Source organism: Cololabis saira, chromosome 4 (assembly GCF_033807715.1).
Source record: "Cololabis saira isolate AMF1-May2022 chromosome 4, fColSai1.1, whole genome shotgun sequence".
In the NCBI taxonomy this organism is placed as follows: domain Eukaryota; kingdom Metazoa; phylum Chordata; class Actinopteri; order Beloniformes; family Belonidae; genus Cololabis; species Cololabis saira.
In genome coordinates, this window is record NC_084590.1 from 33,788,069 (window position 1) to 33,801,306 (window position 13,238).

Here is a 13,238-nt window from a genome sequence, read left to right on the forward strand (position 1 = left end):
GCATTCACCTCATCTGTGACATTCTGTGGGTGACAGTGAACAGGACCAATCCGCCAAACCTTGCTCTGGATGAGATTTTCAACACTCTGGCTTCATCAGCAGGGTTAGATTTCCCACTGCAGTGTGACCAAAGCTGAGTATTTGTATTTTCGGTCACTCGATTCACCAAGAATGGCTTCCACCTTTGTGCTGTGCTGCACACCCAGTGCAGGACTGCCATCAAATCTGTTCAAATATGAAGCTGATTTCTGTCCATGTGTAGCACGCCCATCAGCTGCAGGCGTGGTGAAGTCAGTTTCTTTAATGGGTTTGGACCCTGTTTTAACTTTTTAAATACAATTTTTAAACATGTAAAGGACTTTGTGCTACATATAATGTATGAAAAGTGCTTTATAAATAAAGTTTGATTGATTGATTGGTCGATCAAATAAATAAATAAACCATTATGAAATAAAAGTGCCATGAAATAAATAAATGTACCATTTTGAAATAAAAGTGTCGTGAAATATATAAATATACTATTATGAAATAATTTGTCTTGAAATAAAACAGTTCCGATTTAAAAAAATTAAGATTGTTTTAATACATTTTGTATGTATTTCATTAATTCATTTCATTTAATATTTATTAATTTAAGATGCTTTTTGTAAATGTCATTGTCATATTTATTTGTTTATTTATTTAAATGAATATTTAATAATTTAAGTATTTATTTAATTTTTAATAAAACGGCGTTCCATACCATTGAAGTACTAGATCCTTCTAGATCTTTCTTTTCTCCCGTTTGCTAGAAATTGCTGGAAATGTCCCTTTTAAAGGAGCTTTTTTTTTGCGTTTTCCTGGTAGCAACTGTTGAGGTAGAGCAGCAGGTAATTTCTTTATTGGCCCGTTTAAAGCGGAGGATTCTCCCCTGTTCCAGAGAGTTCTAGGCGGGAGCTTGTTTGAGGGGGCGCGGCCGCTGGACAGAGCACAGAAGCAGAGACTCGCGGCCGGAGCGGCTGAGCAGCGCTGGACAACAGTATCAGTTACGAGCGTCGGGACGAGACACCGCGGCAGATCTGAATGGTGAGTAGGTGAAAGTTTTGTTTATGTACAGTACTCGAGTTGTAAAAAAAATCATATGGGGACAGATAATTTGTGCTGATTACAAATAATATAATATATTACAAATAATAGCACTGACCAAAACACCTGCAGCAAAACTGCAGGAATGACATAGCAGCAGTTAAATGCAGCCTTCTGTAAGCTATAGATATCCACTGGGCTTACATCAAATACATCAAAACACAAAAATAAAAAACAGTTTTCTGAACTTATCAATATGACTCTGTCCTTCACAGGATAAGTAAAATGGATCACTGCAAACACTCAAAATCTTAACAAGAATATTTGTCTTATTTCTAGTTAAAATGTCTCATTTTAGCAAAAAAATCTCATTACACTTAAAACAAGACTCATCACTGGAAAAAACAACAATTTACACCTGTTTCAAGTAGATTTTCACTTAAAATAAGTAGAAAAATCTGCATGTGGGACAAGATTTTTTTGCTTGTAATGAGAAGATAAATCTTGTCCAACTGGCAGATTTTTCTACTTATTTCAAGTGAAAATTTACTTGAAACAGGTGAAAATTGTCAAATAAGTAATTTTTCTGGTGTTATTTTTCTGGTGATGACTCTAAATGTTGAGATAGCAACAACATTCATTGATGAAATGACAAATGACATAAGGGATGTATATGTATGTATATACATATGTATATGTATATATACGTATATATATATATATATACGTATATATATACGTATATACGTATATGTATATACATATGGTGGTCACGGGGCGTTTTATGGTTGCTTAGCAACGCAAGTTTTGTGGCAGTTGTCAGCTGTCAGTTTCTGTTGTCAGTTGTGATTCCGTTGTCTGGAATAAAGTCCTGCTTACCATTTAGGTATATATATATATATATATATATATATATATATATATATATATATATATATATATATATATATATATATACATATATATATATATATACATATATATATATATACAGTACTCGAGTTGTATATGTATATGTATACATATATATGTATATACTGTATATATACCGGTATGTATATGTATATGTATATATATATATATATATATATATATATATATATATATATATATATATATATATACAATGTAGGGCAATTTAAGTTATAGTTAGCTTAACCGGCTGTTTCTTTATGAAAATCAGTGAGCAACAGATTGATGAATTGCATTTAAACTACGTAGACCCTAGAAATAACTTTGTACTAGAACTAAATAACTAGTTCAAAACATCCGCTTTTCTGGACCTGTCTGCAGGAAAAAAAAAGGCCAGAAAGTTCTCTGTCTTGCTAAAATGTGAGATGCAGTCTCCTCCAGTACTCCAAGTGTGTGTGAAGCGTCTGCCACACCCCTTCCCCCCGAAGGAGACTTACAACGACTAATAACAGCAGAGAACTCATGGCATGACATAACCTCAGTTAACAGCACGAGATAACACAATCAAGAGCATGCACGCTTGTTTCATGTTTTATTTCCAAATAACATTTCATGCCAAACATAAAAGCTGCAGGGGACACAACATTTGAGATCAAATTTAGTCATAATTGGTTAAATCTGTTACAGGCAGTAAATGGTCAGTATACACCAAATAAGTTTGAGATAGATCTTAAGCACTGTTTTAAGAAACTTTGACCAATATATTAATTTGAGAGATGCATTTTACCATTGTTTAAATTCATGTTAAAGAGAGATGTTTGGCAGAATATTCATGGATTATTGTGATCATGTGTTGTATAGGAGTACTTGCTCATCTTTACTGCAGTGGCCTTGCCTGTGTTCCACCATAAAGTTGTATATAAACAGAGCTTCCTGGCATTTGAGGTAGAAACTGATGCCAGATATACCTTGAGCCTACATTCTTCTTCATGGCCAGCAGGTGGTGTCCAGTTCTCTCTCCAGGAGATTTTACACTAGTCTGTGAAAAGACCCTGCTCCTTGCATCACTGAGTAAAGATTTTCTTCACACTGAATTTAAAATATTTAACAGCAGTTTCCTAAGTGGATTCATGGGGGGCACCAAATGGTGCTACAGCTACTAATCTCCTGTAATGGCTAATTACAAAATAATCAAGATTGTGACAGTCAATGCTGCTTTAAAACAGTAGTTTACAAGTGAGTGAGTTGATTCATCTTTAGCCTACAGCCCCACCAGCTCCCATTATAAATATCACTGATGATGCCCCCTGTGGCCTAACATTCGGCTAACATTACTGTGTATTATGATCTGCTGCTGTAGTAACAGTTAACATTGGGGCTATTCTAAGAAGTTACACCTATCTTTATCTGGACAACTGTGTCTGATTCCTTTTCCCATAACATTTTTATTTTTCAGATTGTTTCAAGGATGATAGTGTCTAAACATGTCGTTTTTACATTTTAGTTTTATTTTCTCAAATGAAAACAGCAAATTAGTAAAGATACAAGTAGCTACACTAATTCTTGTTATATACTGTACTCTCTCATACTGTAAACCAAAGGCAGGAAGTAAGTCTGCAGAACAGTTAATTATCAAATAAAAGGGTTGTTGTTATGCTACAGGAGGCTTTGTTGCTGGGATAGGTCGATGCCTCCCACCCTGTTTGTTGCCATAATAAAGGCCGTTGTTGTCAGACGTTAGGAGGCGTAAGAGCAAGTGCTGTAGTCCTTTCCTTCACTCTTTTATTTAAGCTTCTTTTTTAGCAGGTCATACTCTGATTATAGAATTGTTACGCCATAGTAATGATGTAGATGACGGCAGCTGCCCACAGTCATCTGTCATCACATGGGCAGGGTGAGTGCCACCGCATGGTTCATGACTCATCTATTTTCTTTTCAGAAACCATGTCTAAAGGACCAGCAGTTGGCATCGACCTGGGCACCACCTACTCCTGCGTTGGAGTTTTTCAGCATGGCAAAGTTGAGATCATTGCCAATGACCAAGGAAACAGGACCACACCCAGTTATGTCGCTTTTACTGATACCGAGAGGCTGATTGGAGATGCAGCCAAGAATCAAGTGGCTCTGAACCCCAATAACACAGTATTTGGTACGATGTCTTTTCCTTTTTAAGTGGAGTATGATTAGTGACTTTAGTTTCTGCTTATTCATTGCATCTTTTATTTCCTCTCAGATGCGAAGCGTCTTATAGGACGTCGATTTGATGACAGTGTTGTCCAGTCAGACATGAAGCACTGGCCCTTTACAGTTATTAATGACAATTCACGCCCAAAAGTAAAGGTGGAGTACAACGGTGAGACCAAGACCTTCTACCCAGAAGAGATCTCCTCCATGGTGTTGCTTAAAATGAAGGAGATTGCAGAGGCATACCTTGGCAAGGTACCCAAGCGTACTTGCTTTTTTACTGTGTACAATTAAAATTTTAATTTTTTAATTTTTAATCCTTCCTGCTGCATTGGCAGTAATACAGACCCAGTGCTGTCACTATATAGAGTCATGTAAATAAGAATAAAAACAGAATGTATAACTTGTGTTGTGTTTCCGAAAGCCCTGTAACGTCAATAGACTAGACATCTATTTTTAATTTGTGAAGAAAAACTTCACAATCACAGTTAAAAATCAGTATCTAATTGAATTATTGTAACATGTTGTTGTAACTCCATTTCTTGCAGACTGTTACAAATGCTGTGGTCACTGTGCCTGCTTACTTTAATGACTCTCAGCGCCAGGCTACCAAAGATGCAGGAACCATTTCTGGCCTTAATGTCCTTCGTATCATCAACGAGCCGACTGCTGCGGCTATTGCTTATGGCCTGGACAAAAAGGTACATTAATCCATAGCCATAGCTTTCTGCAATGTATCGTTTGCCAAGTACATTTTCTCCTTGAATTACTTTTTTTGCTCATTATGCGCCCTGTTGTTCAGTAAAAGGCCAGAAATTCATAGAATTATTAAAGTTGTAGATTAACTGACTGGGGTTTTCAGGACCGCCATTTATTTAAGGTTCAGTTTTTATTTGTGAAGGCACCTGTACTTCTGTGTATAATTTAAAATGTCACATTTGCAAAATAGTAGGCTATTTTGGAGGTTGTAAAAATATCCTAAAAAGACCATTTGTAGCAGTGTTTAGTTGTTTTGTAAAATAAAAGGTCAAATCTCAGTCAAACATCTTTAAATTCTAGGTTGGATCTGAGAGAAATGTCCTCATCTTTGACCTGGGCGGCGGCACATTTGACGTCTCCATCTTGACAATCGAGGATGGCATCTTTGAGGTGAAGTCCACAGCAGGGGACACGCACTTAGGCGGTGAAGACTTTGACAACCGCATGGTCAATCACTTCATCTCTGAGTTCAAACGCAAGTACAAGAAAGACATCAGCGACAACAAGCGGGCGGTTCGTCGTCTGCACACGGCGGGCGAGAGAGCCAAGCGCACGCTGTCCTCCAGCACTCAGGCCAGCATCGAAATTGATTCCCTCTACGACGGCATCGATTTCTACACTTCGATCACCAGGGCTCGTTTTGAGGAGCTGAATGCAGACCTGTTCCGAGGGACACTCGAGCCTGTGGAGAAGGCTCTCCGCGACGCAAAGATGGACAAAGCTCAGATTCACGACATAGTCTTGGTGGGAGGCTCCACTCGCATTCCAAAGATCCAGAAGCTGCTGCAGGACTTCTTCAACGGGAAGGATCTCAATAAGAGCATTAACCCTGATGAGGCAGTTGCCTATGGGGCAGGTATGAGCCACATGTGCCTGTAAATATAACAGTTAGACAGACAACTTTTTACTTTTACTCCTTACATTTTCACGCAATTATCTGTACTTTTTACTCCTTACATTTAAAAAAAAAGCCTCGTTACTCTATTTCATTTCGGCCTTAAAAAAAAACTATCGAGTTAAATTGCTCCATCCGGATAGAGTGAATTTGGTTGTGGTTGTTTCAGATGTTCTTGTCCAGTTTTGTTCTTACATCCGTTCCCTCAGATTCCTGCAACTAAACTTGGATGTACATTCCAATAAAGGTTAGGATAAATGATAACATGCCTCTGAAGTTTGACTTTTTGCACCATTACAATACTTATAGGCAACTAGTCATCATATCTTCTGCTCTCTGAAACACATGTTAATGCTCAATAGTACACATATATGGTTATTTAATATATTTGCATTATACTAAGATGCATTCATTTTCTTTTGTCCTTAATGGCTTTTTTCCCCCTTACATTACTTTTACTTTTATACTTTAAGTAGTTTTGAAACCAGTACTTTTATACTTATACATAAAAAACTTGAGTTGATACTTAAACTTCTACAGGAGTATTTTTAAACTCTAGTATCAATACTTCTACCTGAGTAATGAATGTGAATACTTTTGACACCTCTGCACACACTCTTCTAGACGTCTGTAGCTCATTTCCACCTGTTTGCTCTGCAGCTGTGCAGGCAGCCATCCTGTGTGGTGACAAGTCTGAGAATGTGCAAGACCTGCTGCTGTTGGATGTAACCCCCTTGTCCCTGGGCATCGAAACAGCCGGTGGAGTCATGACTGTGCTCATCAAAAGAAACACTACCATCCCCACGAAGCAGACCCAGACCTTTACCACCTACGCAGACAACCAGCCCGGTGTGCTCATTCAGGTAAGACCGCTGTTTTCCTTCAGTTACTTCAAACACAAATACGGAAAAAATTTGATGAGTTAACCTTCCTTTTTGTATCCTTTGACCTGTGCGTTTGCAGGTGTATGAGGGTGAAAGGGCCATGACCAAAGACAACAACTTGTTGGGAAAATTTGATCTGACTGGAATTCCTCCGGCTCCTCGAGGGGTTCCCCAGATTGAGGTGACTTTTGACATTGATGCTAACGGCATCATGAATGTGTCTGCAGTTGATAAGAGCACTGGGAAAGAGAACAAGATCACAATCACGAATGACAAAGGTAACCTGGAACAAAAACCTTGTGGACTCTAATTTGAGGTTGAAATCATATTGGCCGGGTTTCCCAGATCAGTTAAGTAGTTCTTAACAGCGAAAGACTTCTTTCAAACCTTCTTAAGGAGCCTGTGAAAGAAAATCGCGTTTCCCAGAGTCGCTCTTAGCTTAAGTATCTCTTTCATTAAGAAGGAAATGAAAGATGCTGCTGACCCAGTCTTTACAACCATCTTAGTGAACAAAGACTCACAGATCCAGCCGCGTCAGGCAAAACAATATTACACCAAGCAATGAGATATTAAAACAATGCACCCCGCACAAGTTTTGATCTATTTTATACTTTAGATTTATATTGTTTAGCATTTATTGGTGACAGCAAAGGGGGAAAAAAAAAGAAAAATAAGGAATAACAAGTGTGTTCCTGTATATGCTTTATGCATTACGCACAAATAAAACGATCATCATGAATATCATTTATTTGATGATTTGGCTGCTATACAGCGTGTTCTCGCTGCAAATCAACCGCGTCACCGTGCGCGAAGCAGAACTGTTTTTATGAACGCATTCGTGCGTCAGCACTTCAGTCCCCTGGACGTGTGTCGGACCGGGCTGTCAGGCAGCCGGGACACCTGCGCCGTGCCCGAGCCCGAGCCCCTATGTGATGACAGGGAAGCAGCAGCTGATCAACGGGATCCTTTGATGAATCGTTCATTACAGTCTCAAATATAATCAATGGTGTCGGTTTATATTAAAGAATCTTTTTGCCCAGAAGAAAAAAGAGCGAAGACAACGACCCATAACTATTTTCTTCTCTTGAAAAAACCCACCTGCGGGATGCAGCAGCATCAGAAGAGCAGGAATACGTGCGTGGCGGGGATGATCTCTGCAATCTGAAGCCCTCTATAATTGTAAAAAGAATTTCACTTATCACGGGTTCTTTTTGGAACATAACCCCTGCGAAAAACCAGGGATTGCTGTAATTCCACGTTGCGATTTGCGAAACTCGCCTTCTCTTGGCTCATGTTTTTGAACGCACACACACGCCCACCACGTTTCATCCCGGTTTCTGCGTGTGGGGAAAAAAAGCCTCACTGTAGCCAGAAATAACGGAGTAACGCACCGTTTGGATGAAAAAGGGTCATTGAATTATATTTATCATCTTAATTTTTCATTATAACGCACAGGCAGCAGGGAATTAGTGCGTTAGGTAGCAGTGCTGCGTGTGAAAATGCGCTGATAGTGATCGGTGATCGATTTGCCTGGCATCGATTGATTTGGTTTCAGAACCGGACAGCTGCTCCAAAGAGCTTCTGAAAGAGCGAAACTAAAGAACGGTGTTAAGAAGTCATCTGGGAAACACCCGTATCTTAGGGTTCTCTATTAGTTCAAACCTTCTTTGAACCTCTCTTAAATCCTTAAGAGAGGTTGGATCTGGGAAACCCGGCCATTAACAGTAGCTAACCCTGCTTTTCTTTAAAATTAAACCCATCATTAAAAAAATATATATTTTTTTTTTGTTACCCAGGTCGCCTGAGCAAGGAGGACATCGAGCGCATGGTCCAGGAGGCAGAGAAGTACAGGACTGAGGATGATGTCCAGAGAGAGAAAGTGTCAGCCAAGAACGGCCTGGAGTCTTACGCCTTCAACATGAAGTCAACCGTGGAGGATGAAAAGCTGAGGGACAAGATCAGCAATGAGGACAAGCAGACGATTCTGGATAAGTGTAACGAGGTCATCAGCTGGCTGGATAGGAATCAGGTGGGGGCTTGTGTGGTTTCTGCAGCTTAACATGTCAAAACTATGGTAAAACTGGAAACAAATTGTTATTTTATTTTCTCTTAGTCTGCAGAGAAAGATGAGTTTGAACATCAGCAGAAGGAGCTGGAGAAGGTGTGTAACCCCATCATGACCAAGTTGTACCAAAATGCAGGAGGAATGCCCGGGGGAACGCCCGGGGGATTCCCTGGAGCGGGTGGGGCTCCTGGAGCAGGAGGATCCTCTGGCCCCACAATCGAGGAAGTGGACTAAACTACAGGAGATTGAACATGCATGAAGATGCCTCTTTGCCTTGTGAGATTTTTCATGTTTTCAATATTACCCAAGCTTGTGAGGAGCTGCTTTTACTTCAGTTTTTTGGCGAGACTTTTCTTGTCCTTTTTTCTTTCGTATGACACTCAAGGCAACACTTGCACTGTGATTTCTTCTAAGCACTTTTCATGACATGCACACACTTTAAGCTAGTTAATGTTATTATTAAAGTGTGTTTACTCTGGTTATTCAATGAAGCTGAAGCTGTTTCTGTTGCACAAAGTCTTTCAAGATGAGACAATAAAATATTATAACTTTGGACTTACTGTATTTGTTTATTCCTATTGTAGAATGTATGATGGAGTGATACTATTTGAATCCACTGAACAAGTTACAAGGTTTGGCTGATATTGTGACTTTGACATATACATTTAAATCTCTAACTAAGCAGGGGACACAGGAAACCCTTTTTAAAAATCTTGAAGACTTGATTGGTTGTTTTGACACTGATGTATCGTAAAACTCAGATCTCGCAATGATAATTGCACATACTATCATTTGACCAAGTGGCTTACAGATTTCTCACATATCTTTTCCTCACATAGAAAATGTTCATCCTGCATCTAGCCGTGGTTCCTGAGATCCATCATGTTCAGTGCTCGAATACCCGACTGTGATTGTATCAGTGGAAACAGAATTCAGACAGATGCGTGTTTATTATTTATTTTTGCTCGTTTTGCTCGTTCATGAATATCCAAGAGAACTGGTTGACAAGTTCACGCTGGTGTTTCTTCCTATTAGCCATATGTTCTGGACCGGTGCTGGTACATGTAGGTTGAAGTATTTAGCAGGTCAGCGTGAGTTTGAGTTTCTTGGGCATTCATGCATCCGGTAGGCACACATGTAGAAGATACCTTAAGAAAAAAGAAAAAGAGAGGAGAATAATATTAGTGTTGACCAGAGAAGTGCAACATGCCGGCTTCAGCTGCAAAGTCTGTCTTCTAGGACGCGTACCTGAGAAGAACGTGAGCACCACTGCCACCCAGCCCATTATATAGGACCAGGAGAATCTCCAGCTGCTGTAGCGTTTACCGTAGTAGTTCACCGTCACCCCGGTGTACACGGCCATCGCCAGCAACACAAAGAAGCCTGCACAAGAGATGAATCACAACTGGTGAGATTCATTTCACAACAATAGAAGGAGACACCACCTTACTGTCAGTGGAGATGAGCTTACAGGAGATGAAGAAGAGGATGCCGGCTGCAAATGTCTTGTCAAACCCATCAAAGGAGGAATAGTGGATGAAAGCCATGATGCCAATCACGATGCCAATGAAACAAGCCAGCAGGGAGAGTATCATGAAGGCCCGAGTGGCATCCCAGTAAGCTGTGGAAGCAAGGAGAGACCTGACATATTCACTCACAAGTCTTTGTACACATCCAATTTATGTCATTGATAGTTCTGAGTATGTTTCCTTTTCAGTCCTTTGTGCCTGCCATGCTTCAGGAGAGACAGCATTAGATTGCCATCTAGTGGATTTGATAACTTGGGAAAGTCTCTTTCAGACCTGATAAGTACAAATGAAAATCCTTTACTCTGATGTATAAAATAGAATACACACTTTCCTGAAATAATTCATATGCTAGCAATATTCAAGACTTACTTTAAATTAAATTCAGAGATTCATTCTTATTCAACTCGACAATCCTCAGATCGTCATCCTCCTAAATTTCTCACTTGCAGAGGTCAATTTTCGGTGAGATTTAGGGGCACTAAATTGTGGAATGATTTTTCCCACTTGGCAAAGAGCTCGTCCTCTCTGAAATATTACAAAAGACGTTTGAAGGACCACTTGACTGCTGTTTTGTAACTGTTTTCCCAATGTATTGTTGTTTATGTATCTATGTTCTTTTTGTTTTTTTGTGTTTCACTCATAGTGACATGGACAGTCTTATTTGCTCAGGAGTCAATATAATATAAGTTGTAAAAACAATATCCCATGCACACTCACACACACTTATTTTTTGTCTTTATTCTTTATTATTTATTGCATTATTAGTTTGCCATCACTTTTGTGTAGTTTTACTTTCTGTTTTTTGTATGTTAATCTTGACATGAAATTTTAATATCTTCGGTGGAGGCTTCAAATAAGCCCATTGGGTTTTTGGCCTCTTCCTGCACCTATAGTGTTTATCATTGATAGTTCCTGTATATTTTTTAAAAACTGTGCAAAACAATAAACTATAAACTAAAACTAAACTAAATATCAACTACATTCAGCTGTATTTTATTAATAATATTAATATTTATTAAGGACAAAAAAACAGTGAGGGAAGTGTTGATCAGGGTCACAGAGACGCTGCCAGGAAAGTACTCATGTGGATGGTCTGAACACATGTCAGTAGAAGACGAGTAGCTACACGGTCTTACCGATGCTGTCTGTGTGTGTCATGCATTTCCCAGGCACACAGTAGCGCCACAGACCCTGGTGCATGTAATTGCTGGAGTGACGATACTGCATCCAATAGTCTGTTGCCGTGGAGACAATGAGGAGTATGTTCCCAACTCCGGCACAGAACAACCCACCTCCCATGAAGCTGTACATCCTGCTAAAATACACTGACTGACACGTACACACACACATATAGGGCAATAGAGAGAAAACAGAGCGGGTCAGGGCCTCGGCACATCTGGCTGCCGCTGCCTTCCCAATTACAGTGAAAACTTTCTGTTGCAGAGCGAGTGGCAGCGCTGGATATAAATAAAACATTGTGTAGATGTATTCAGGAAATGGCAAATATGGCATGGTACGGCAAGACAGTTCAGTCAGATAAGTTGTTAACATTTACGAGTGTCAGACTGGAGGCTCGCCGTCTCTGCAGACACCTTTGGTGCTGATAAATATTTTTAAACTCCACTCATAAGTGTGTGAAATTTTGACAGAGTCTGATGACTTTTGAGGAATACCAAACACAACATGCTAAACAGTGTAAAATGAGCTTTAGAATATTCCTCAAGCTAAATTTAGTTGGGTATCCATAAAATATGACATTTGGTTGGAATATTTTATGCAAAGTGGACCTTTGTTTTAGGAATAAAATAAGAAATTCAAAAGGCTAACTACCAAATCAATTAGAGAATCAATTTCTATCTTCATTAAATGCTGAATATTACACAGACATTAACATAACACTACACATTAACCTTTCATAATGATTTACATACCTTTATCTTATTATTTCCCTTAGAAAAAGTCAGAGAATCCAATTTTTCGGGTTGTCAAAGCACAGAGGAGGCCAATATTGCCCAGGATGGCAGGAAAATTTTGTTTGTGCTTAGGAAACCAAGCGAACAAACGGGCTGATGGAACAATGGAGCGTGCTAGGCCACAACCAATCACAGAGGATGAGTTTTGTGTTTTAGGGAATTTGCTGAAAATACAAAACTGTTATAGCGGTGCGCACATCTCCGTAATACTGATGACACGGGGCTTTTCATTCAAAATGCTCCACAACCTCACACAGTAAACTCATGGCCTGGGTTTGCTGTAGAAAGAAGGGGTCAGTCATGTTAAATTATATTTCACTTGATGTTAAAGTGTTGCTGAAGAAAAGAGTAATGTTATTTCCATTAAGCATCAGGGTTATTTCTGCCTTAAATACAATTTTTCTGCACCAGAGAGTACCGAGCTGACTATTACTGAAATCAATACATTTACATAAAATCAATCAAACATGTCTTCTTTCAGGCATGTGGTGTAAATAATGAAGGTGTTACAGAAATTAAATTCACTGCAGTGTCCTTTTAAAATGAAAGACAAATTGTGGGTTCCTGAATTCATTATGCATTTGGTTTCACATTTTCAAGTCAAGTCTTTTAGTCATCACAGAAGAATTCATTAAAAATAACTCATGGAAAATTTCTTTGACATTTCTACAAGGAAATATATATATAATTATGAAATCAAAAGTAACAAAGCAGAATAAAGGTCCGTGTATCTTTTGGTCATTGGATTTTTCCGTCATGAGTGGGAATCAAAAAACAAAAAACGATTGGTTTATTTGATTTTCCTTTTAAAACAAAAAACAAATATTGAATTACACTGCATTTTTTCTTTTTCTGTGTTAATATGATTTAACAAAGATTCAAAATACGCTTTTATTTTCGTTTTCTATTTCATATAAGAAAAATGAAATCCCTAGTCAACAGGAAGGAAAAAACGAACCAAAAACAACCGTT

General features: G+C 38.8%; 2 protein-coding genes across 2 annotated transcripts; one reads left to right on the forward strand and one right to left on the reverse strand.

Moving 5' to 3' along the window:
• The first annotated feature begins 989 nt into the window (after positions 1-989).
• On the forward strand, positions 990-9,292 carry hspa8b (heat shock protein family A (Hsp70) member 8b). The gene is made up of 9 exons (XM_061719543.1): positions 990-1,065; positions 3,917-4,126; positions 4,211-4,416; positions 4,710-4,862; positions 5,221-5,776; positions 6,476-6,678; positions 6,779-6,977; positions 8,496-8,728; positions 8,813-9,292. The coding sequence occupies exons 2-9, from the start codon at positions 3,922-3,924 to the stop codon at positions 8,996-8,998; spliced, it is 1,941 nt and encodes a 646-aa protein (XP_061575527.1). The 5' UTR covers positions 990-1,065; positions 3,917-3,921; the 3' UTR covers positions 8,999-9,292.
• A 413-nt stretch (positions 9,293-9,705) lies between these two features.
• On the reverse strand, positions 9,706-12,382 carry lim2.3 (lens intrinsic membrane protein 2.3). Its single transcript, XM_061720384.1, has 5 exons — positions 12,225-12,382; positions 11,430-11,622; positions 10,236-10,385; positions 10,013-10,147; positions 9,706-9,912 (listed from the first exon to the last, which is right to left on the reverse strand). Exons 2-5 carry the CDS (start codon positions 11,602-11,604, stop codon positions 9,851-9,853), a joined length of 522 nt encoding a protein of 173 aa, XP_061576368.1. The 5' UTR covers positions 11,605-11,622; positions 12,225-12,382; the 3' UTR covers positions 9,706-9,850.
• Positions 12,383-13,238: the final 856 nt, after the last annotated feature.

Excerpts from the sequence above, each read along its gene's own strand:
- hspa8b (XM_061719543.1), top strand. The coding sequence starts at position 3,922 with ATGTCTAAAGGACCAGCAGTTGGCATCGACCTGGGCACCACCTACTCC. Across the intron at positions 4,127-4,210 it reads CCCCAATAACACAGTATTTG|ATGCGAAGCGTCTTATAGGA; the intron begins GTACGATGTCTT and ends ATTTCCTCTCAG. Across the intron at positions 8,729-8,812 it reads GCTGGCTGGATAGGAATCAG|TCTGCAGAGAAAGATGAGTT; the intron begins GTGGGGGCTTGT and ends ATTTTCTCTTAG.
- lim2.3 (XM_061720384.1), bottom strand. The coding sequence starts at position 11,604 with ATGTACAGCTTCATGGGAGGTGGGTTGTTCTGTGCCGGAGTTGGGAAC. Across the intron at positions 10,386-11,429 it reads GACACACACAGACAGCATCG|CTTACTGGGATGCCACTCGG; the intron begins GTAAGACCGTGT and ends TTGCTTCCACAG. Across the intron at positions 9,913-10,012 it reads GGTGCTCACGTTCTTCTCAG|GTATCTTCTACATGTGTGCC; the intron begins GTACGCGTCCTA and ends TTTTTTCTTAAG.